At 38.6% G+C, this 24,127-nt stretch overlaps 1 protein-coding gene across 5 annotated transcripts in view; it reads right to left on the bottom strand.

Annotated features, from left to right (window-relative positions):
• Positions 1-24,127, bottom strand: part of LOC114456081 (DNA (cytosine-5)-methyltransferase 3A-like) — a 52,035-nt gene that overhangs the window by 2,668 nt on the left and 25,240 nt on the right. For 2 of the 5 annotated variants that reach the window (XM_028437605.1, XM_028437607.1), the window contains 15 exons: positions 11,149-11,523; positions 10,782-10,946; positions 10,427-10,534; positions 9,294-9,450; positions 9,065-9,211; positions 8,144-8,188; positions 7,891-7,970; positions 7,058-7,170; positions 6,787-6,970; positions 5,056-5,140; positions 4,757-4,902; positions 3,495-3,585; positions 3,232-3,380; positions 1,060-1,160; positions 750-819 (listed from right to left, as the gene is read on the bottom strand). In XM_028437605.1, the coding sequence (XP_028293406.1) occupies positions 750-819; positions 1,060-1,160; positions 3,232-3,380; positions 3,495-3,585; positions 4,757-4,902; positions 5,056-5,140; positions 6,787-6,970; positions 7,058-7,170; positions 7,891-7,970; positions 8,144-8,188; positions 9,065-9,211; positions 9,294-9,450; positions 10,427-10,534; positions 10,782-10,946; positions 11,149-11,523 (2,016 nt within the window). The remainder of the gene's footprint in view (positions 1-749; positions 820-1,059; positions 1,161-3,231; positions 3,381-3,494; positions 3,586-4,756; positions 4,903-5,055; positions 5,141-6,786; positions 6,971-7,057; positions 7,171-7,890; positions 7,971-8,143; positions 8,189-9,064; positions 9,212-9,293; positions 9,451-10,426; positions 10,535-10,781; positions 10,947-11,148; positions 11,524-24,127) is intronic. The other 3 variants (XM_028437606.1, XM_028437608.1, XR_003672786.1) reach the window with 2 other exon arrangements.

Raw genomic sequence — 24,127 nt, 5'->3', positions numbered from 1 at the left:
TAATTGAGTTGCTTTTATGGGCACTTGTACTTTTTTGAGTATATTTCTTAAATCAGTCATTTTACTTGTACTTGAGTACATTTTAAAAGAAGTAAAGTAAATCATTTACATTTCTACACCCATTAAGAGTTGGACAAGAATCAATAAACACTACTTCATACATTTGTTTTCAGCAGAAAAAAGTGGTTAGTTACTCTTTAAATGCAAGTATATGTTTATTACTCACTAATAATGACTTTCTACAGGAAATACATAGTAATTCATTCTTATTACACCCTCATTTATCACTTGCAGTGATATTTAAACTTTATTAACTGAACCATCATTTTCTTTCTGGCATGTTATTAATGTTGCTAAATCAACCCTCAGGTCGAATAGGACACACTGTTGTGAATTATTGTCCATTCATCACTGTTTGTGTCTCCTTTGCTTCCCAAGTTGTCCTGTTTTACACACCATACCTCCAATATCCAATATTCTGTTCTTGCATTCTGAAATTTATATTTTAATACGTCTGAAATTAAGAAATAAATCAACTAATTCCCATGAAATGAACCATTGGCATTATTACCAAGCAGACTTTCTAGATTTCACTAAGCTGCCACATGGCTCCAGCAGAGTCCAACATTCAAATGAACTCACTGAACATGCTGTGTGTATACGAGCATGAAACTGTCCATTTGTTAATCCATTGTACTTTCAGTCTGAGATGAGTGTGCATGCAGAAAAAAACCCCAAAACATAGTTACCTTAGCTGTTCGGCCGTGCTCTAAACAGTCCTGGAGGTCTAGCTTGTCTGTGCACGAGGCAGTCAAAGGCCTGAAATAACAACGCATGCATTCAAAATTGCATAAATACACACAAATAATCACAGATTAGTTCTATTTTGCTTATCCAACAGAAGCAACACAAACGGAATTCAGACTGTGCACGTGCTGCAGCTGTCTCTCCCTCAGTTCAAAGTTAAGCCGAGCGTGCATCTGAACTCAGACTTATCACTGGGATAAAATAAGCATGTAATATTGTGTTGCATTTGTTGAAAAAGGCTGCTTCCCTCACCATTCACCCACCAACCTGTTCATGCCAGGAAGGTTACCCCAGAAGTAACGAGAGCGGTGGGCAGCGGACACTTCCTTAGCATCGATCATCACTGGGTTACACTGTAGGCAAAGACCAATCACGCATCAGAAACAAATATAAAGGAAGGAGCATGGACAGCTTTGTTTAGCTTTTATCACCATACTGTAGAAAATGTCTTTCAAATACACTTCAATATGCACGAAGATAAAAAGATACAACTCTGTAGATTTATTAGATGTAATCATTACTCATACCATGAATCAGTCAGTCTTGCTTTGGAATGATTTATTCAAACACTATTACATCATAACCCAGTGAATCCAAAGCTGTTGATTGACAGATGTGATTAAAGTGAATGTGTTAAACAGAGCAGACGTTCCCATACAATGTAATTAGAGATTTATCTGCTCCCTGTAAAAGGACACACACACACACACACACACACACACACACACACACACACACACACACACACACACACACACACACACACACACACACACACACACACACACACACACACACACACACACACACACACACACACACACACACACACACACACACACACACAGTATTAGTAACACCTGCTGCAAAAAGGAAACACTGTGGCTGTGTTCGAAATCGCACACTAACATACTACGTCTGAGGTCAAAATGAGTATGGCGTGCGTTTATAATAGATAGTATGCAAAGATTGAGTAAGCAAGAAATACCCAGGCGTTTTGTATACTAAATCGGCCTTTGCATACATAATGTTGTCATGAAGGTGTAGACATTTACAGATTAGTTGTTTCTTAAGTCATATATTAAAAAAGAAATTTGCAATAATCGCTTTACACTTTAATATATTGTATTAAATATATTGTATGGTATCATATCGTGATCTATGTATCCGAATATGAATCGTATCGACAGATGCAAGGCAATACACACCCCTACCAGTCATACTCAACTGTCCCATGATGCATTGTGAGCAGAATGTAAAATCATCCTGGGACCGGTTTCAAGCTAAAAATCAAATGACCCCTTTTCAAAACAAAAGCCTCTTTTCTTGTCTTGCTTTTGTAAACAGGGCTCTTGTTTTGAAGTTAACCTGAAGTTCTGTCAGTAGCACAAAGACGGGTCTCTGAAAATCTACGAAATGTCGGAATGAAATGTGTAAATGTGAGTTTTATGGATCAAATGACCACATGTTGGTATTCTACTTGGTCACTTTCTCACTTAAAATGTTTTCAGAACTTTCAAAGGTGGCAGATCAACATAGATATACAGTATTTAGCCTCAGTGTGCTTCAGGTTTTTGTCGTTGTAGGTTCCAAATGCATCTTGGGAAACTTGGAATTATACTTGAGTGGGAACGGTCACCATCCTAATCATTCTAAACATACTTATAGTATATAGTAGACAGTATATACTCATTAAGTTTGTAGTGCACAATTTCGAAAACAAGTTAGGACTTATTTTCTAGTGTATTGCATTCGACTGTGGGAAACATGTAATTAGCATGTTTTCTAAATGTCACCTGCCTGCTAATGTGGGTTAAAACTAATCATCAGCTGTTGTTACAACTGCATCCTCATTTTTTCTTGGGAAACTTGGAATTATACTTCAGTGGGAATGCTCAACATCCTAATCATACTTATAGTAGGTAGTAGACAGTATATACTCATTGAGTTTGTAGTGTATAGTACGTGAATGTGCCATTTCAAACACATCACAACAATTTTATCCACTTAAAACTGGAGAACAGGAAGAAGAGCAAAGTGACACGCTGCAGAACGAAGTCATCATTCACCATTATTACTGCATGTAATATTTTGAGAGTTAGTATGAAAGACTATAGCCATTAGCTTTGCTAGCTTCCATTATCAATAGCCTGAATATACTTTAGTTTTGCACTAGATTAATCGTATAATGTTGCACAAACATTTTAAAGTTAGTATACGTGTTACTTCCTCTGCACCAGATTAAAGAAATACAATTCTAGTCCAACAAGTCAACATAATCCAGTAGGTCTAATTTTACGATCACACTTTAAAAAAGCTCAGAAACGTTCTGTCGTATTAGAAAAGGCAGGATTACATTAGCCTCTTACTTGGCAGCATGTTTAAGTGATATTTGGAGCAGGTAATAATAGTGGAGTAGCTCACCTCTAAAAAGCGAGAAATATCTCTTTTATCACTGACGCCCATGGCAACCACATTTTCAAAGAGCCAGAAGAAAGGCCGGTCGTCCCCGTCTTTAGGCCGCGCCTCGTGGAGCAGCCTGTAAAACTCAAAGAACAGGCGACCGGTGCCCTCTGCCGGACACACAGACAGAGAGAATAACAATGAGCAAAGTGAATAAACGTCTAAAACATCAGGCTAAGTTGTTTTTACATAATCATAGTCATAGGAAACCGTCTTAGACGCACCATAAAGACCTTTTCGAGCAGGATTGACAATGGAGAGGTCGTTGCATGGGCTTCCACCAATAATGAGGTCAAAGGGGCCCCACTCATGTATCTGTAGAAGATTAACACCAGAGGTTAAAGTAAACACAATCCTTTGCATTTAAGAACCTTGAGATTCATTTGCAGCTATTCTGAGAAACATTATAGCTCCTGCTTATCAATGTATGCACAAAATGTGACTACCATAATATCTTTTATACAGATTATGTACATTCTTATCTTACGCTTAGATGTAAGCTTTTTTTTCTCCCCCCATTTTAACGCTGTGTTGACGTCTCGTTCTGACATGTTCAAAACGCAGCATGAAGCTAATAAGCAACCGAGCATAAATGTCAGCGCGAACACGATCACATTAGCAAACGGCCTCAGAGCCTGTCTGTGTACCTTGTTCTTTGGCAAACAGCAAAAGAACTTTGCAACAAGAACATTTGTGCTTTCTGGTGCTGGTTTTGGCACTTTGTGACGTTGCAGGCTAAGTTATATTTGATCAGTGTGGAAGCGTATGTAATGTATGTTTGTTGGCTTCACTGTTTTCTGCATGGACCTGTCTAATGTGTTATATCTGCTTAGTGTCCACTGATTTGGCGTTTGCACGCTCTGTCCTCAAAATACAGCTCTTCGTTTTTAATTTGGAAAGTGAATATGATTAAATGTTTTCATACTAAGGTTTGATTTGTTCTAAATGGAACAGCTTTCATATTAATTTTGGGGCAGCGTCAATTTTGACAGAAAATGTAGATGCAGCTTTTTTCTTTTGACCAAAATACAATGTAGTTTTAGTCAAAATGTAGTCATCAAGAGTAGTTCAGTTATAGTTTTAATCAAGTAAATTACATTAATATTTTAGTCAAGTACACCCAACTAAAATATGCATGATAAAAGTTTATGGATCTTTTTAAAATTATTACCATTGATCAACTAGATATTGGATTGTATTAATGTTTGTAAATACACACAGACAGATTTGCTGTAATCAATGCATAGGATCACATGATCACATGAGTTCTGATTGGATTTTGTCCCATGTGAAGACATTATAGTTTTGCTTTTATTAGTCGATGAATATACAAATATATTTGCTATAGTTTTTGTTAACATGTACTTAGTTAAAATTTGTCATAGTCTACTTATTGTCACTTTAAAATTATGTAGGCAAAGAAAACTATAAAGAACATTTTTAGTTGTTTAGTTTTTGGGGAGGAAAAACCAAAGCACGCACTTACATGTTTGCGCGTAACGTTTCTCACATCGCCAACATACATGATGCGGCCCTGATGTCGGACGATTCCCACGGTGATGGAGTCTTCACATACTTCGGAAGCTACATAGCGATCCACTTGGATACCAAGTTCTTTAAGCACCAGCAGCCCTAAACAGAGTATAAGATCAAAGAGTGATCCTTTAGTTTAGGCTGTAACGCCGTCACAAGTTCAACTTTCTCTCATGTTAATCTTTTTTTAACGACACTAAAGTGCAGAGTTTTTAGAGAGAGAAACAGACAAAGGTGGAGATGAGGTCATACCTGTTGCGATGCCGTCAAACAGCGACAGCACTCGAATGGGCCTCCTCTTTTCCACCATGACGGGGGGATAAAGCTTTGGTGCATCCTGACAAAAGCAGAATAAATCAGCGACACGTTAATAAAGCATCCTCTCAGTTAGACCTGTAGTAGAATTCAGAAGCTTATTATACAACAGTTAGTTTCGACCAACTAATCTGATTGGACAACAGACATTCCAAAAGTGCTGATATAGAGTAACAACAGCACTGGGACTTCTTATGGATCATATCACTCCACTGTACAGCTGATCTAAATACCATTAATTACTGTTACATCTTGGGCTACATACCACAGTACACTGTGACTATGTTCACACTACAGGTCTTAATGCACAATTCTGACTCTTTAAAAAAATCTGATTTATTTTGTGTGATTGTTCATATTACATATTAAATGCATCTTCAATCAGTTTGGAGTATGAACGGAATGCAACCCTGAAGTGACGCGTATGCGCAGAAAAGGTCCTAAGGTGACACGACTCCACAGGCACGTACGGTGTTTACGAAAGTAAATATGGAGGCCTCCAGTGTAGGACTGTGTGTCGTGCTGAGAAATATTCTTTCCAACAGAAGTTGGGCAATCCATAATGCAGTCGCATTGCATAAAAATCAGATACGTATCAGATTAAGGACCACATATGAAAGTGACATGGGTCGGATTTGAAAAAAATCAGAATTGTCTTTAAACGACCCATGTTAAGCTAAATGGACTTTTCTGCACTTTAAACATTATAAAAGTGCCATTAGGGCTTCATACACATGTTTAAAGTGTTTTTTTCATTGATTCCCTCGATCATTAGTTAGAGGGTGATTTGCTCCTTTCTTACTGCAGGGTGAGCCCAAACACCTCGCTCCAATTTGATGACGCGTTCCCACTTTGATGAAAAATTTGAAGCGGCATTGAGCTGGAGAAGACACGCCTCCAGGAAGCTCTCTGCCGTGATAGACATGTAAACAGACACGCCCACGAAGGTGAGTATTTCAGCATCCTCCACGCAGTGCTATGTATGTATTTTCTACAGTCTAAGTATGTACCGGTGAACGCCCCGCCCCCACGCTCTGTCTTGTGTTTATAAAGCAGCATGAGCTCAACTACGGAGTGGGTGGGAGGAGGGCGGGCCGTCCTCTGGCCCTACGTCACCGTGCTGGGAGGAGAAATTCAATGTCCTGTCTATAGACACGCCCACTCATGAATATGCATAAGTAGGCCGCAAATCCGCCTGTTTGTGTAGAGTTGCTCAGAAAGTGACTTTTCAGAGGCTAAAACTCTAGAAAACAGGTGAGTTTGGGAAAATAAACCTCAAATACTATGTTTTGGGGTTCTTAGAACAAAAGAAGATGGGTGAAAAATAGAATGACATGTGACCTTTAACAGATCGGATACGGGTCGCATATGGGCAAAAAGATTGGGTTTGGGTCGCATTTGCCTGCAGTGTGAGCGTAGAGTGTGTGCTCTGCCAAATGATTAAATGAACAAACAAATCATAATCTCATGTCACTTATTACTGTTAATGAATAAAATGTGCTTCTTGAACTATTGTATAGAAACAATATCACATGAGACGGGGTGCTGCTGTGCTGAAATATCAGCACTGGTGTGATTATCTACGACAGCCGAATCACATCAGTGCTGATATTTCAGCACAGCAGCACCCCCCCCTCATGTGATATCCCTTAATTGACAACAACTTACAAAATCTTGGTCGTGATTATTGGCAAAGAAGTGCTGGAGGCGGCTGGGCCAGTCGGAGCGACGCTCCAGCAGACCGTTCACATTCTTCTGAGCACACATGAAGCAGTTCCATGGGTCCTCTTTGATGGCAGCGTGTGCAGCTCCCTGACCAACCAGGAGGTCAACACACTCCACACAGAAGCACCTGCAAAAAGAAGCAAACATTAACAATTATTAAAACCAACTCAAAGCAAAAAAAAACAGGTTTTTTTTATTGATTTTGAATCCTCACCGACAACAGTTGTTGTTTCCGCACATCAGGACCTCTCGTCCACCGCAGCAGATAGTGCAGTACGACTGGTAACCATCATCATCATATTGATACGCACACTCAAGGAAGCAGTTCTGTAATATCACATTTAAATTGAGCCACAGTCAGCATAACTATTGAAGTGTGTTAATAAAATGTAATTTGATGATAATGAGAAAAACTTCAAAAGTGATTGCAGAAGTAACTCATAAGAAATGGCAATATATCCATATTCAATAGGTATTTCAATAAAAAAATTTGAAAAGGTAAATTCAATCGCAATTTTGATTTTTATGATATTTTAGACTGGAATAGTTTTTATTTTTTAATTTGTCATTCAAAACATAAATTCTCCAAAGTGCATCAAAAAATAAATTCTGCTGTATTTGGGTCGTGAAACCGATCAAGAACACATGAAAAAGAATAATTAAGTAAAGTGAATATACTGTATACGGTACATAAAGTTCCCATAACTGAGTATTCCACTAAAATGTTCTGGTTGAACATAAAAAACTGTCTTGATTCCTTTATAAATGGCATTTTGGCAGTCAATAAATGCAATTTGTTGCCTTCATTGTAAGTTCAAGAGTTTGTCTTATATGGTTTAAATACATTAAATAAATGTATCTGTTTATGACAGAGAATAACACCTATAACCAGGTAGTAGTGAGCCAGAAATAAAGTGTGTTAGTTGGAGTCACTTGGAGACATTTGTAACGTTATTCATTTATGGATGGATGGATGGATGGATGGATGGATGGATGGATGGATGGATGGATGGATGGAGGGATGGATGGATCATTCCCACAGCTCACCTTGCAGCCCTGACACATTCCTCCACCAAACAGAGGATGTTCTAGGCTGACGTTCAAACCTCCACAAGAAATGCAGATATCTGTAGAAAGTGGAGCAGCATGTGAGTGTTAACCAGACCAGGGTCAATAACAACCCTACACTGGTACATTTACGGACAAAACACAAAAGAGCCAATGAGCAAGTACAAAAGAAAACTACATTTCTGTTTTTAACCTACACTACCCGTCACATTTAATCCTAAGGTTGACTTACCCTCTATGCTGCGGCACTTTTGTCTCACTTCATAAATCAGACGCTCTGAGAAAGATAAAAACAGGTTAGATGTTCTTTTTTCTTCTTTTGATTATTCAAACATGAAATCATGAACATTTACAGATGATGAAGTAGTTTTAAAACAATACTGAGCAGAAACAACAATACAATTTTAGCATATTCAACATGTTTGAACTGTACCAGTTACAATAAAAGAATAACATTTGAGTGTGTGTGTGTGTGTGTACACACAACTTTAGGAATATTTACAGAAATATCAAACTACACTTAATTGGAAATCTGCTGCAGAGCTGCATGATTAATCTAATTACCAGCCTTTTACTTAATTATGTACTTTTTCTTTCTTTCTTTCTTTCTTTCTTTCCTGTTTATTCTTTTTATTTGTAATATTTCTTGAGCCTCTGTAACGCCAGTACAGTAATTTCCCCTGGGATAAATAAGTATTTCTGATTACTAATTAGACTGAGGTGTGATGAAGCAGAGGCCTCCAACACACGTGAATCTAATTAGTAATCATGCAGCTCTGCAGCAGAAGTGTGGACAACCTTTTCCAATCAAGTGTAGTTTGATGTTTCCGCAAACATCCTTAAAATCAATGTTCATCGTGATACAAAAGTAATATTAACATCCTTTTATACATTTTAATTGTAGTTCTAGTTCTAATTCTTCTTGGAATGAAACGTCTATAAATCCATTGTTATCTCTGAAGCACATTAGGGATTAATATCAAGACATACATTTCATTTTGCTTTGTGACACTGCACTTTTCCTTTTTAATGTGGCACTCTGATTGACTCCCTTACAGGCCACTCACACAGGAGTAAATCTTCCCTAAGACGCTCCTCAGGGAAAGATTAGGAGTTCTTGACCCCTATATAAGCTAATAAATGAGACGCCTACCCCGTGTCCTCTCGTCGATGATCTCCTTGACCTTGGGTTTCTCAGCTGTGCTTTTACGAGGCTTTTTAGCTGGTGGCGGCATGTAGGCTGCTTCTTCTGGCTCCACCCACATCTCTGAGTAAACCTCTTTGTATGGGTTACGTTCCTCTAGAGACGCAACAATATGAAGGAATTCTGAATAACTCCAGTTTGTAGGAAACAGGGAACCGTAATGTCAGTTTGATCTTACCCTCTGGTGGCTCCAAGCCTTTTGTTCCAGTTGGTAAAAACCCTGTCATAGCCCACTCAATCATCTGCTTATTCAGCATTTCCACTGATTTGGAGGTTTCAGTCTCGTCACTGTCAGGGCAGGACATGAAGGCTTTTCCTGCCCGGCTGCTAGCCACCTGCACAAACATTTCAAACACAGCATGACACATGCAAACTAAGGAAGGAAGGAATACTGTAAAAAAAAAAAAAATACTGATACAGTGTAAAGATACATAATACACAAAATTACTCAAAAAACACATCAAACGTTTTAAAAAATACACAAAAAAACAATATACAAAACGATAACTGGAATACACCAAAAATTACAAAAAAATTACAAAATTACATAAAAACTAGCGATGAACCAAAAAATCTGCCACCGAAAATGGCCCAAAAGTAAAGAAAAGTGAATTTTCAGATTTTCGGCCAAAACGATCTTTTCACCAAAACAACCCGGCCAAAACAGGATGTAGTAATGGTGCAAGAAAAACCCCGCGGTAAGCACGTGCTTGTCTGGATACGGGCCAACATGTCTCCTTATTATATTTTATATTCTCCATCGTTGGAATGGCAGTGCTAAATAAACATCTTAGTATTTGGTAATTGATTTATTCTTTAAAGCATTAATATTCAATAAGGCAACTGCAAAGCTTTAATTTTAGTTTTGAAATTGTACTAATAACTGGATAAATAAATTATTTCGAAGTTTCGGTTTCCAGCCTTGGTTTTCTCATTTCTCATCTGTATCCCAACTAACAACACGGAAGGATGATAAAAATACACAAAAGTACAACAAAAAAATTACAGAAAAATACATAAAACGACTACCAAAATAAACAAAAATAACAAAAATATACACAAAAACAAAAAAAATGAGAAACAATTACACACAATGACTCCAAAAATACACAAAACAACAGAAATATAGTTTAAAAACCCTTGATCTTTCCTGTGTTAATCCTCAGATTGGTCTTTACTCTAAATGCTGACATGAATGTTGATAATGTGGCATCTTTGTGGTCCCCCTAGTGATAAATGTTACCCATCCCTGGTTTAGAGTATGTACATCTCCTCTGAATAAAACATATGTTAAAAAATAAATATGCTGACCTGTAAGACTTCGTAGATGGCTTTCCTGTACATGGGCTGCTTGTTATAGGTTGGTTGGTGAAAGGCGATATTAAAGGAACTCAAAGGCATGAGCTTCTCCACACAGACCTGTGAAAACACACATAAAATTAGAATGTTGTTTACTTTACGTGTTATAAAAATCCAGCTGTTGAGATAAATAGTGTCTGGGGTTTATTAACTACGGTTTTATAAAGTTGGAGAGTAACGACATGGCTGAACAAACCCACAAAATCTCACAGTAGTGTTGTTTGTGTTGCTATATATGGAAGGCTGTTCCAAATAGAGCGAATAAAATCACTTCTTAACTTTATTAATGTTGGCTCTTAACACTCACCACGGAGAATTTTCCATCTCCAAACCACATGACCCATCTGGTTCCCTCAGCAGCTCTGCTCCGTCCCGTCATCCACCAGGATACAATGCGGCCGGGCCACCACGAGAACCCTCGCAGCTTCCCCCAAACCAGCTCACCGATGCCAAAACCACGACCGTCCTGCAACTAAAGTGATGACACATGATCCGCTTTTGTGTTGAGCATCAAGAACAGTAAAAAGATTTACACTATCTTTTTGGGGATATGTTTTTGGTTTTAATTTTCTTTAATTCAACAGTTAGAAAAGAGAATAAAAGAATTAAAAAGGCACCCAGAGGACAACCACTGCATGTTGCCACCTGAAAACAGACAAACCAAGTATTCTTACCTCATACTCTGGCTCAGTTTCTGCCGAGTTGGGGGACGTTTTGTCTCCTCCAACAGGGACGGGTTCAGGTGTTGTGGCCACAGTAGGGGAAGCTGGGTCAGTAGGTTGTTGCTGCTGCTGATGTTGCTGCTGTTGCTTTTGCTGCAGCAGTGATGGCTGTGATTGCTGTTGATACTGAGGCTGAGACTGAGCATGTGTCTGTAGCTGCTGCTGCTGATAATGAGGAGGAGGAGGAGGAGGAGGACGATGATGATGATGATTTAAAGGCTGTGAGTGCTGGAGTAGTGAGACCTCTTCTTTCTCCATTTCAATTTCACTCTTCTTGTGGTCTTTCATCGCACTCATCACTGACATCACTTTAGCTTTTTTCTCTGCCTGAAACAAAACCAGTGAACAGAAAAGGTGAGAAGCTAAACAGAGCAGGTAGCACCATGATGTAGGGGGTTCTTTCTGTGTGGAGTTTACATGTTATCTCTGCATGTGTGTGGATCTCAGGACTCCTACTGCCATCCAGAAATATACATGTTATCTTAATCTGAGTCTCTAGATTGTACAAGATAACACACCACAGGGGCTGTTACAGAGGCTCAATGCTTGGATAGTGAGGATGAAAACATTTTCTCAGTGGAAAAAGAAAAGGTCCCTTTACTATAAGAGATGGGGCTGAAGAAGGAAGACTTCACCCACCTCAGATCTTCACTGGTCCAAGTAAGAGAACATCTTAAAAACAAACAGACCCAATAGGAGCTAGAGTTAAGACATGATAGTTTTATTGAGTAGAAAAAAGGACACCAGTGCCTCCTTTGGCCAACGGCAGGAGGAAACTGCCAGTCTCAAACAGTCATTGGTTCAGATGAGAAAAAAAAACTAAAAGAGAAACAGACCCAAGGGGGTCAGAAGACAGAAACCATTTATTGAGTACTAGAAAAGGTACATCTTTCCCTTCTTGACTTATTGCCAAACTCCAACAGTCCAACAGTCTATGGTCCAGTCCCAGCATGATGAAAAAAAAAGAAGCCGATCCAGTGGGAAGAAGAGCAGACCATTGCATGTATTCACAAAGCATCCTGAGGCTAAAAGTAGCTCTTAGTGATGTCACTCTTAGAAATTTTTCTTGTTAGGATAAAAGTAATTCACAAAGCATCTTAGGCCCTAACAAAGCTTCTAAGGTAAAAAAAAACTGTTATGATTAGTGAGGATGACTTTTCAGAAGCCTAAAAGTGTCTTAAACAGACAGAAACAGAGAGGGCGACAATATATTCTCTGTATGTTTAACGACAGTGATTTAATAAAACGCAACCGGCTTATATTTACTTTTATTATTAATATTATTATTATTATTATTATTATTATTATTATAGTGTTTCTGGTTTGTTTTAGTTTTTTCACACCATCCACCAATTTGTGTTGTATTGTTTTAAACTGGCAATAAAACTACTCTGATTCTGACTTTTCTCACTCAGCGTAACGTAATAACAGCCTTGTATTGCTGCGCGATTTGTTCACTCCCTTCTCTGTATGCTGTAATCTTTGCCACACATGAGAGGGAATGATGCACTGATTATAAGGGCCAGCAATCACAGTAATCACTGACAGCTGTGTCTGCTCCTCCATTATCAAATACATACAGTGGTAAAATTACCAACGTGGACAGTTAATTTCAATAGGTAATTTATATAATAATCGTCATGAATACACGTTTATCAATGCAGTCCAAGTATGATCCATTGATTTTACACAGAGTGTTTTTTCCCCTTTCTTTAACAACCAATCACAGCTTTTAGCAGATTGCATCATACCCAGCAACAGGGTCAACCACACCTCCTCACTACGATAAAATGTTTATGTCAACTCCTTGCTCAGAGTTGCTCTCAGACTCTCAGAAAGTTCCTGAATCACTTTTAAGCTAAGATTCCTTGCTACGAATTTGTAGGCTAAGTTAGGAGCTCTCTGAGAGGACTCTGAGAAGCTTCGTAAATACGGGCACAGATAGCTCGATAAGCAAAATGAGACTACTTATCTCATTAACAAACAGAGGGAGTAAAGTGCCAAACTCAAACTGTCACTGGTCCAATCCTAACAAGCCTCAAAGGAGAAACAAACCTAGTAAGGGAAATCCAGTTTAGTGGAAGAACTTTCGTAAGAACATTTAGTTGAAAATTAGACAAAAAGAGTAAACCATTGCATTAGTTCTCCACAAGGAGAAGAGCCTGGCTGATAAGGAAAAGACTGCATTTCAGACATCCCTGGTTCAAGTGAAAAAACATTTTGAAAACATTGAACATGACTTGGAAAAAGAGCGGAATAAGATTATTGCAAATAATTTGACCCTAAGGGACTATCATTGAACAAACAGTGAAGGTCTTGAAGACTGTTAAGAATAGAAACCTCCAAGAGTACATGGATATAACAGATGTACCTAAAAAACCCTGTAATAGTGTAGAAGTGTGACAAAATTCCTATATAATCTCTATGCCAGCGATTAAACCTCCTCTCCCATCGTGAACATACACTGTTGCTCTGGTTTCCTTCTACATCGTCTACACTTCTGAGTCTGGTTCTGCCTGAAGTTTCATCCTTTTATTGGGGAGTTTGTGTTCTATTTAATGAAATATTATTAAAATTTAACTTAGTTAAATTAGGTCTAGTTGTTTAATGACATATCAAGCACTTCTACCGTTATAAATTACCATATAATATGATATAATGTAATGTAAAAACCATCTTTACTTAAGTAGTAATATGGGAGAAAGTTTCAGATAAGATCCTGCAACACATAAACGAGAGGTTCAATAAGCTGGAACAGACTCTTCAGGCAGTACAAAGCTGTCAATCCAAAATGTTAGAGAAGCTGGAATCTATTGAAGTGCAGCTGTCGGAGCAGGATAACTGCATAAGCAGTTTGGAAAAGGTAGTTTCTAGCCTCAAAGATGAAAACAACGCACTCAAACTCAAGCTAGACAACGTCGCAACAACGAGAAGAAGGAGGTAAACCTACAGAGTTTGTTTCTTATCCTGAAGTTTTTTGGAGAAGATAACTTCCAATCCTCGGATCCTGCGACCGCCACCCCCGGAGGGAGCCAAGTTCCACGTCATCATCACCCGGGTCCATTTCTATCGGGAGAATGAAGGAGCTGGAGTATAAAGGCAACAATTAAGGTGCCCTTTTTCCCAGACTGCCAACGTGAATTCAACAAGCTCCTGGCCGGTCTTTGGGAGCTTAAGGTGGAGCACAGTCTCCTCTTCCCGGCAAAGCTTTGTGTTAAACACAACGGCCACTTCAAAGTTTTTACTACCTCGAGTGAGGCAATGGTATTTCTGAACACTGACTTAAAAAACACATCCTAAAATGTGTAATACCACTCTGTGTATAATGGGTTATCCATATCTGTATGTAAATGTTTTGCCTTCAAAGGGGATATAGGTGATATGAGAGTGTCAATTTGTTTAAGTTTAATTTGCAGAAATTGGCAGCGGAGTTGAGCTTGCTTTTATAGTGTTTTTTGTCTAATCACTGCTCTTCTGGGAGCTAGTGACTAGATGTGCGTTTAGCGTAGAGAGTCGTCAGTGCTTTGTTTGGGGAAGCATGAGTGCGGGTGGGCTGGTAGGGAGTATGTTCACTGGGTGGTTTAAAGGTGCCGTTTTACACCTCTGTCTATGGTTACTATGTGTTGTGTTTAACTGTATTGTGTGTTGTTTTGGATGGATACCAAAGTGTCTTTATCTCAGGAGTTATAGCAGTGCACATAGCAGCATTAATGATAATTTAACTTTTGTCTCATGGAACGTCAAAGGTTTGGGTCATGTAATTAAAAGGGGTCTTGTCTTCTCACATCTCAAATCCTTGAAGCCAGACATAATTTTTCTTCAAAAAACTCACATTGGACCAAATAAACAATGCAGATTAAGAGCTAATTTGATTTCTCAGGTTTTCAAAGCTCCTTTTAATCGCAAAGCAAAAGGGGTCCTATTCTTCTTTATAAATATATTCCATTTTGCCTTGATTCTATGACAGCAAACCCATATGGTAGATACCTTATGATTTCAGGTCATATACGTAAATTCCCTTCCAATAATAATGCTTAATATCTATGCCCCAAATATAGACAATCCTACTTTTTTGGTCCACGCATTTGGTATGATACCAGCCTCCTGTCCCAATGTCATCATTGGAGGTGATTTTACTTACTATTTAGACCCATTCTTGGACAGGTCGTCAACAAAACCTCCTTCTGCCATAGCCTCAGTGCAAATGCCTAATGATTTAATTAATGCAAGGAATATGGCTGATGTCTGGCGTTTACAACATCCTACTAGTAAAGATTTCTAGTTTTACTCCCATGTCCACAAGTCCTACACTAGGATTGACTATTTTTTCATTTCTTCTGAATTACTACCCAGTCTTGTGAACTCAACACATGATATCTGATCATAGCCCAGTCTCACTTCAGTTCAAGAATATCCTGTCTAAACTAAAGTTCAGCTGGCGGTTCAATCCTCTCCTCCTCCAGGATAATTCATTTGTTAACGATATGACTGCTAATATGGATGAGTTTCTTGCCACCAATGATAATGGGGAGGTATCTGACCCTACACTGTGGGAGGCCTATAAAATTGTATTAAGGGGCCATATTATGTCATTTGAATCGTCTAAAAACGCGAACTTGACTGTCGACTTAAGGATATTGAGAGTACAGTATGCTTCCAACATTGGAAGAGACCTACAAAGCATATTATAAGGCGTTGCGGAAAAGAATAGTTCCTCTCATGTTGCGAATGGTAACCAACTCAATTAAAAATAAGAGGCTTCACAGTTCCCTGTATGAGGCAAACATTTGTTTAAAAAAAAGGAAAAATTATACATTGTGAGCAAACTGGTTTCATCACCGGTAGATTCTCATTCAGTAATGTCCATCTGCTTTTAAACACTCAGTACTCACACCACAAAAAGTATACACAAGCCACTGTTATAGCCCTTGATGTCCAAAAGACATTTGATCAGATTGAATGGCCATATATGTTTGAGACACTAAAACAATTTGGGTTCAGAGTGAACTTTATAAAATGGGTTTAAATAATATATTATAATCCTGTTTCTTCAATTCTCACTAACATGGATAAATCTCAGTCTTTTGAAGTGCAACATGGTGTGAGGCAGGGAAATCCTCTTTCTCCTCTCCTTCTTAATATAGCTTTAGAACCTCTTGCAATAGGAATCAGGATTTACCCAAGTATTCATGGTGTACAGTTTGGTAATTTTGAAAGTCTTGTAAATTTATGTGCTGATAATTTATTGTTCTGTTTATCCGACCCAGTTACTTTGGTTCCCAACCTTCTACCGTACATTTTTCATTTAGCAAACTGTCAGGATATAACTGGACAGTTTTCTCGATCTTCCTCATTATATGTTTGAAAAAAAACAAAAACAAAAACAAAGCCTCATATCTGTGTTTATGTTGTAACAAACTTGTGCTCAGATATCATCATCAAAACCATAAAATAAGTTCTGTGGAAGTTCTTAGGAAGCAATTTTTTTCAGGCTTTAAAAAGAATTAATGATTTAAAAGATCGGCAATGATTTACAGTGTTAAAAGTGTTCAGCATTAGCTATTTTTCCAAAACTTTAGGATATCTTGGTGCATAAATTTTTTTATGTTAGTCTTCCAAAAAGAAAACAAAGCTCGGGGTCCAACATCTCACCTTCACACAGCTTAGAACAGGATGGAGGCTGGCCGCTTTAGCTGTTCTGGTCTTTGGTTTTTATGTAGTCCTGTTTCAGCTTCACAAGTTTTTCCCCCCACCTGATTTTCCAAGTGCGAATCCCTAGGGCCATCAGGCATTTTCAGATCAGCGCGTATGCCTAACCCAGGTAGGTCCCACTGAAGCTCTTCTCAACAGAAGAAAAAGCAAGAAGCGCGTGAACCTCATTGCCCATCAAAATAATTTACAAAGAGTGTTAACAGCCAAAACGCACCAAAGACAATGAATGAATGAAATGGTGATCAGTGGTCGGGAGTTAACTGGGTTGGCTGATGATTCTTCAACCAATCAGACATTGACTATGTAAACCCCACCCCCGCAAAGCCCCGGGCTGTTCAAAAAGTACATCCGCTCGAGTAGGAGCACTAGTCAGACTACCAAGGGTGAGAATTACAGCGGGGGTTCCACTGGTCGGTGCACAGACATCTGGGGAATGTTCTCAGTTCTAGGCAAGAATGTGTTTCTGTCATTAAGCACAATGACAACCTAAGAATTTTAAATGTACCAAGGGTTAACTGAATAAATACACTATTACAGAGTGCTTTCACAAAATGCAACTCATTGGAAACAATTGCAGCTCACATCAATCCACCAAATGACTCAAAGCTGTCACTCACTAATAGTACTGGTTATGCACACATTCTCACAAATCTGATGCACTACACGTACTTACAGCAGCTCCACAACCCAAACCACTGCTGTTCAAATACACAATGAGAGTTGAATCCTTTGTACATCTTGTGAGCCACATCACTGTGTACAGTAACTCTATAGTGACAGAGCTGCAGGTTCACTGGGTTTTGCAGCATGACACTTCACTGTTAGCTCAATCACAGAGGAGGAGATGAAGCTCAAACCTGTCAAAGTAAATCCCCCAACAGCTGCACGCATTCTGATTTCTCGCTCTCTCAAAAAACACGCATGATATGTCATGCAGTGCACTTTCCTCTCCTCTCTTTTTTCTTTACGCAAACACACACAAAGCCCCGTATGTAATCACACGTTGGACACACTATAGGTTCCATGTTAGAGAGGACTGCAGCACAGCTGTGCTTACTTTCCTACCGACTTTCTCAGGTTCTCATCCCTCACACATGACAGAAAAGTAGAGAGCCAAAGTGGGCGTAAGTGTGAGTGAGGAAAGGGGAAAAAGAAAAGAGGGTGAGGGTGTGAGAGAGCGAATGGGCCGATTCTCCTTTTTCCTCCTAGTGTGACTTGTAAACAATGGCGCCTTTAAGGGGAGGTGGTGCCTAGACGGTGTGGGGAGGGGTTTTAACTGCACAAGAGTAAAAACATGTGCTCTTCGATAAAAAGCAATACTTCACAGTATCAATATAAATACACTACAGGGCCATGTGGATCTTCAAAGACACTGTCCACATGTGGAAGTCCTCTTAGCTCATGCAAAAGAACACCAGGGTTGGATACTTAACGGACGTTAATCCACAAAAGCTAACTTTATAAATGTAACCTAGGCCCTCTAAAGAAATCTGTAAACAGTGACAACTATTGTTTTCTGAGCACTTGAAGCAGTATTTAAGGTCAGCCTGTTTCCTCATAGCCAATGAGAATGCAAGTGAGGGGTGGGGTGGGTGGGGGTGGCTGACGAGCCTACAGTGGCTATAAGAAGCAGATATTTGTCTTTGGACTGTTTCCCAGTTGTAAATGCCCTCCTTTTGGGGGCCTCACAGTGTGTGTGCAGCTCCACTAGCGCGACAGGCTCTTCCAGTCGAAAGGGAGAAAAAAAAAAAAAAAAAGGAAAGAAAAGAAGAAGGTAAAGGAGACACAATGCGGCCTTCATCATTAAAACTCACCCGCTCGTCATTGACAGCTCTGAAAAAGCACCACCTTATATCTGATGTCACGCTACACTGAACACAAACACCCAAAATGACAACAGGACTACTGTTGTTGTAAATACATACATGTTAAATTGCCATTGTGACTATGTTAGCAGAAGCTCTGCAGCGCTGTGACAGGGAGTAAAAAAGACATGTGAGGGGAGCAATGTGGGTTAATCTGACTTTGAGGCTGTGTGGTGTAATGCACCAACAGTGAGAGCAGAGGCAGAACAAAAGTAACATAAGCTTCCAGAATAGATGATTGAAACTCTCCTGGCCAGTCAAACTCATCAACAATGAAGTCATGTTAAATAAAGGTAGATGAAGTAATGGGATTATTTTTTTATTTTATTAAAATGCTGATGCCTCACAGTGTTAACTTTGTTGACTAAGTGACAATAAAATAATACATGTCAACAAAAAATAAATCAAAATTGAATCAAATTTTCGTTGACTAATACAAACTAAACTATAATTTCGTCACACAGGATGAAATCCAATCAGAACCCATGTGATCACATGGGTCTCACGCATTGATCACATCACATCTGGCTGTGTGTATTTACAAACATTAATACCCTCCCATATCAGGTTAAACAATGCTAATTGAATCTTTAAAAAATACATAAACTCTTATTCCAGAAAGTTCCTTTTGACTTCTTTTTTGAAATATGTTAAGGTTTCATTTAATCAGACACATTTCTTTTCAGAAAATTTGATCTCCTGACATGACTGCCAACTGTCAGTCTTCCTCAGAGGTGATTGCTTTGATGGATCCCTATGAGTTATTTCATAAGAGAAGCATCTACTGATTGCTTTTGTGTGTCCTTATGAGTTATTTCTGGCCGTGGCTAAATAAACAAAACCTTAACAACTTAGTATCATTTCGGTGACTACAACTAGGCTATAAGTGAAATAGTCCTAGTGACGAGTAAAACTAAGTTCTAACTAACTGTCTAACTGTCATTTTATGACGAAAACCTAAATCAAAACCAACACTGCTCCCTCATAGTGTCAAAGATTTAAAAGTACAGCTTTGTAGATTCATAAGATGTCAAACCCCAACAAGAGCAAACGTTTGCAAATAAAATCAAGAATGCAGAAAAAGCAGTCAAATATTCAAGAGTTGTCTGATTAGAAAGTGATGAAATAAACTGTCACTAAACATTACCCCCTCAGTCAGTATGACGTTAAGTCTTTGAAAGAACAGAAGAATAAAGAAGTCCGACCTTTGAGTGCAGTCTTGTCTCGTGTGCAACAGGCAGAAGAAACACAGCAGGGACTGCTTTTTGTAACTGGTTGATGAATCAGACAACTGAGACCTTTTCTACGTGCAAAGACTCAGGTCTACTAAGTTTTACATACTGAGAGGTATCAGAAGCATTATTGCAGTGTTGTTTCCTTCCACTAAGGCTAAAGTCTCCTGTTGACTCAATACCAAACAATTTCTGAAACTAAAAATGGCTTCACATTGAAGCTAAAAGTGATTTTAGTTCAAGAAAGAAAAGAAAAAGAAAAAGAAAGTTCATCTGTCAAGAAACTCAAGAAAAGATTGATGGGCAAAATCCTGTTGTGCTTCTATTGGTTCCAACTCCATAATCCTATTATTCCTTTTTGGATAATGATCAAAACACTTTATGATGTTTTGCAATTTGTCTTTTTTTATGATATTTTGATATTGTGATGTGACATTAACATGTATTATTAACATGTCAGGAATAAACTTAAACCTAAACAAGTAAACACATATCGAGTGGTTCCTCCTATACAAATGACACAATAGTGACACAAATCAATGAAGATTAAGCCGCAAGACTGAGAAGACCATGAATCAAAGCTTTGATCAAAGATTATCAAAACAATTTGGTTTTCTTTCATATTCTGACTGATTAGAAATCTGTAGTAAGGCAGTAGAAATAGTTTCTAAAAAAAACAACCTGTATGTAATAACATATTGATAATATTTAGCAAAAAAGGCAATAATTAACACAGTTTAACAAAGATCTAATCAAAAGTCTGGCCTTTTGATTTGGATTCCAAAAGAGCTGAGTTCTCCTTAAATCCTCAATTGCTACCAAATGATCTTGCTAATTAACTGTTGCTTTTCAGGTATTTGGAACTATGTTTGACACCGGCTGAGATTAAACAGAGCTGAACACACAAAAGGAAGCGGCCATTGTGGCCTACATGACAACATCAGCCTTGTAAAGTCAAGTTGAAGACCAAAAACAGCGTTTCACCTATAGACACTGGATACTAATCTGACATTTCCATGTGCTGCAACAAAACAGGAAATACTTTCAGCCCGTGTTCACCCCTCGGAAAAAAATACTTTTTCCATGCCAGCAACTTTTTTTTGCAAACCCGACTTAAGTGTGATCCCCTTTCCTTTTTTAAAGAGACGGTTTTCCTTTAAGCCGTGCAGAGCCGATGGTCCACAACTACTCTCTTGTTAAGTCAGCATAATTCCTCTGACTGTAAGAGGACTGCCTTGCACACTACCCCCTCATACAAACAATGCGGTGCACATACCCGTACATGCCAGCGTGCTACTCTCATAATCCAGTGTGGGACTTCACCCCCCACTCTCGTGGTAAAACAGATCACCAAAAAAAGGACCTAACATTTCTTTGTCTGGGATTTCAGGGTCAGGTGATTTCCATTAGGAATTCTGGTTGGCTAGAGAGGACTTGCAAAAGGCTGGCAGCGAGCCAAGAGGCTGTCTTGCAAGCAGGGCTAGAAATTTGCGGCAAAACCTCATCTTCATGCTCATATCTATAGCACAGAGTTCCTTTCCATAGCTGGGGGAGGGTCAAGAAAAGAAAGGGGGGAGGGAAAATGGTAAAGTCCACTGTAAGACAAGGCATATACAAAGGGAGGGGGAGAACCTGGAGAAAAAGGTAGACAGCTTCAGCCACCATTGGGGCCCTGCTGCCCGACCATTGCACCTTTCATGTGAACTAGTACAGTGCCCGTCGGAAGTATGTATTCATATAGTGGGCGCATAAGTAGAGTTGTCAATTATGGGCCTAATAATAACATACTCTGTAGCATTATGAAGGGGTATATTTGCAGCTGCAAAGTAAAATAGTGTATGCAATTTCCCTGGTTTAATTCTATGAGACATGCGCATGATGAATGTGTTGGTTTTTTTTACTCATTTTTATATTTTTTTCGTTTGGTGTATTTTTTTTGATGTATGTTTTTTGGAGTTATTGTGTATTTTTGTATCTTTCCATTGTATTTTTGTGCATTTTTTGTATAATTATTGTTTTTTGTCGCCATTGTAGTGTGAATCTGGAGTCATTTTGTGTATTTTTGTTTTTTATTATTATTTTTGTGTAGTTTTGTGCATTTCTGTTGTCATTTTAGTGAATTTTTTGTATAAATATTTAGTTTTGTGTATATTGAGTCATTTTCATATTTTTGTTGTCGTTTGGTGTATATTTCTATAATATATGTTTTTTGGAGTAATTCTGTGTGTTTTTGGAGCCTTTTTGTACATTTCTGTTGTTGTTTTGTGTACTTCCTGTATAAATATTGTTCAGTTTTTTGTTCTAAGTCATTTGTGCATTTTATTATGTTTTTTGTTGCATTTGTAGTGTGATTTTGGAGTCATTTAGTATATTTTTTTAGTGTAGTTTTTTGCATTTTTGTTGTCTTTTGTGTATTTTTTGTATAAACATTTAGTTTTGTGTATTTTGAGTCATTTTCATATTTTTGTTGTCGTTTGGTGTGTGTGTGTTTGTTTGGGGGGGGGGGGTGAATTCTTTCTAAATTCATGCGCACCAGTCCATCCACGTGTACCTGCCTAACTTTCACTAAAAGTATCTATTTTCAGTAGTTAGGTGTAGTGGCAGGTGTGTCGTTACCTTCATTATGTAGCACCGTCTACGTAACATGTAAACACTTAGATCTGTCTCAGAGCGTAACACTACAGTCACTACCACGCTATGGACGGGTGTCGTGACACAGACTGTAACCGGACTAAATGGTGGTTTGTTATACACTCAACACTAACATACCTGTACGCTTGTCACGTAAACGGTGATCGATAGTGAAGTGCACCTGATCGACGTGTGTGTGTGTGTGTGTGTGTGTGTGTTTGTGTGTGTGTGTGTGAGACTCTCTACCTAAGACTAAAATCCTCAACCTCCGTTGGTTCTCTCTCACACACGCGCTACAAAGAAATGTGCAGCTTTCAACACAGCAGCCATTGCTGTCAATAACTTCCAGGTGAGATCTGTCCGGTTTAAATAGCGTACGGTCAAACTAACGTGAAAAAAAAACATTTTGAAACGTCATCACCAAATAAGGAACAGTAAAAAAGTCTTTTTCCTCAAAAGAGAAGTCCACAGGAGCTCTTGCATGGACCGGAAGTGAGATGTGCAGTGAAATAGATATAGATGGTGTGCTAGCGCCCCCCCTCACACTCTGAGGTCAAAAGCTGAATAGGTTTCACTTGCCGTGCCGTCCAGAAGTGAAATAAAATTAAAATAAACATTTAGAAATGACCAAATTACTCCAAAATAACAGATGCACAAACTCTGGGTATTTGGAAGCCGTTGACAAAGTTTCAGGTCGAACAGGCACCACGTCGGGGAGATATTCGCTCCGCACACACACAGACCATCCTTGTATTTATAGATAGATGAAGCACTCGCATTGGATTTACAAGGACTGGATTTTCACGGCAAAAAACAATCAGTTCTCTAGTAACTTTAATCAAAGCTTACTATAATCCAGATAAACATCAGCAAAATCCAAATCTGCATCATACACATCTTCTTTAATCCAATCTCTGTGCATCGCCCTGTTCTCTAGAGATCCACCTCTGTCTGAAAATAGCCACATTTCACAACATTTTCTTTGCAGGACCCCAACATGTCCCACTAATTTGGCAATTATTCCTTCTTGAAGACACTTTTATGACCCTCAACTAAGGATAATGGAGTGGGGGTGGGGGGGCAGCAGTCCAACACAGCAGAGACAGAAACGGACTATTGAGCAACAGATGTATATACACCGCATCATAATATTACAACAAGAGCTGCTTGACTAAAACTAACGGTAAGTTGGAGAGTTCAGACGCATAAGCATTTTAATATCTATTAAAAAAAAGAGTTGAAAAATAATGTTTAATACACAATGATTAAAAAAAAACATTTAAATGCAACGTTGAATATATTTTGATAAGCGTTAGCTTCACTACAGTGATTTCCAAACTGGGGCACACATTCCACTGGAGGCATATACGGGTAAGCACTTTACAAGAATGGTAAGAAATATTAACAAGTTACTTTCCTAATAAACAAATTGCGGCACAATGCAAATAAAGCCAAAACTCAGATAAGCTGAATAAATAAAGTCCAGTGAGG

The sequence above is a fragment of the Gouania willdenowi genome, chromosome 22 (assembly GCF_900634775.1).
Source record: "Gouania willdenowi chromosome 22, fGouWil2.1, whole genome shotgun sequence".
Taxonomy (NCBI): domain Eukaryota; kingdom Metazoa; phylum Chordata; class Actinopteri; order Blenniiformes; family Gobiesocidae; genus Gouania; species Gouania willdenowi.
This window is presented reverse-complemented; position numbering and strand designations above follow the sequence as displayed.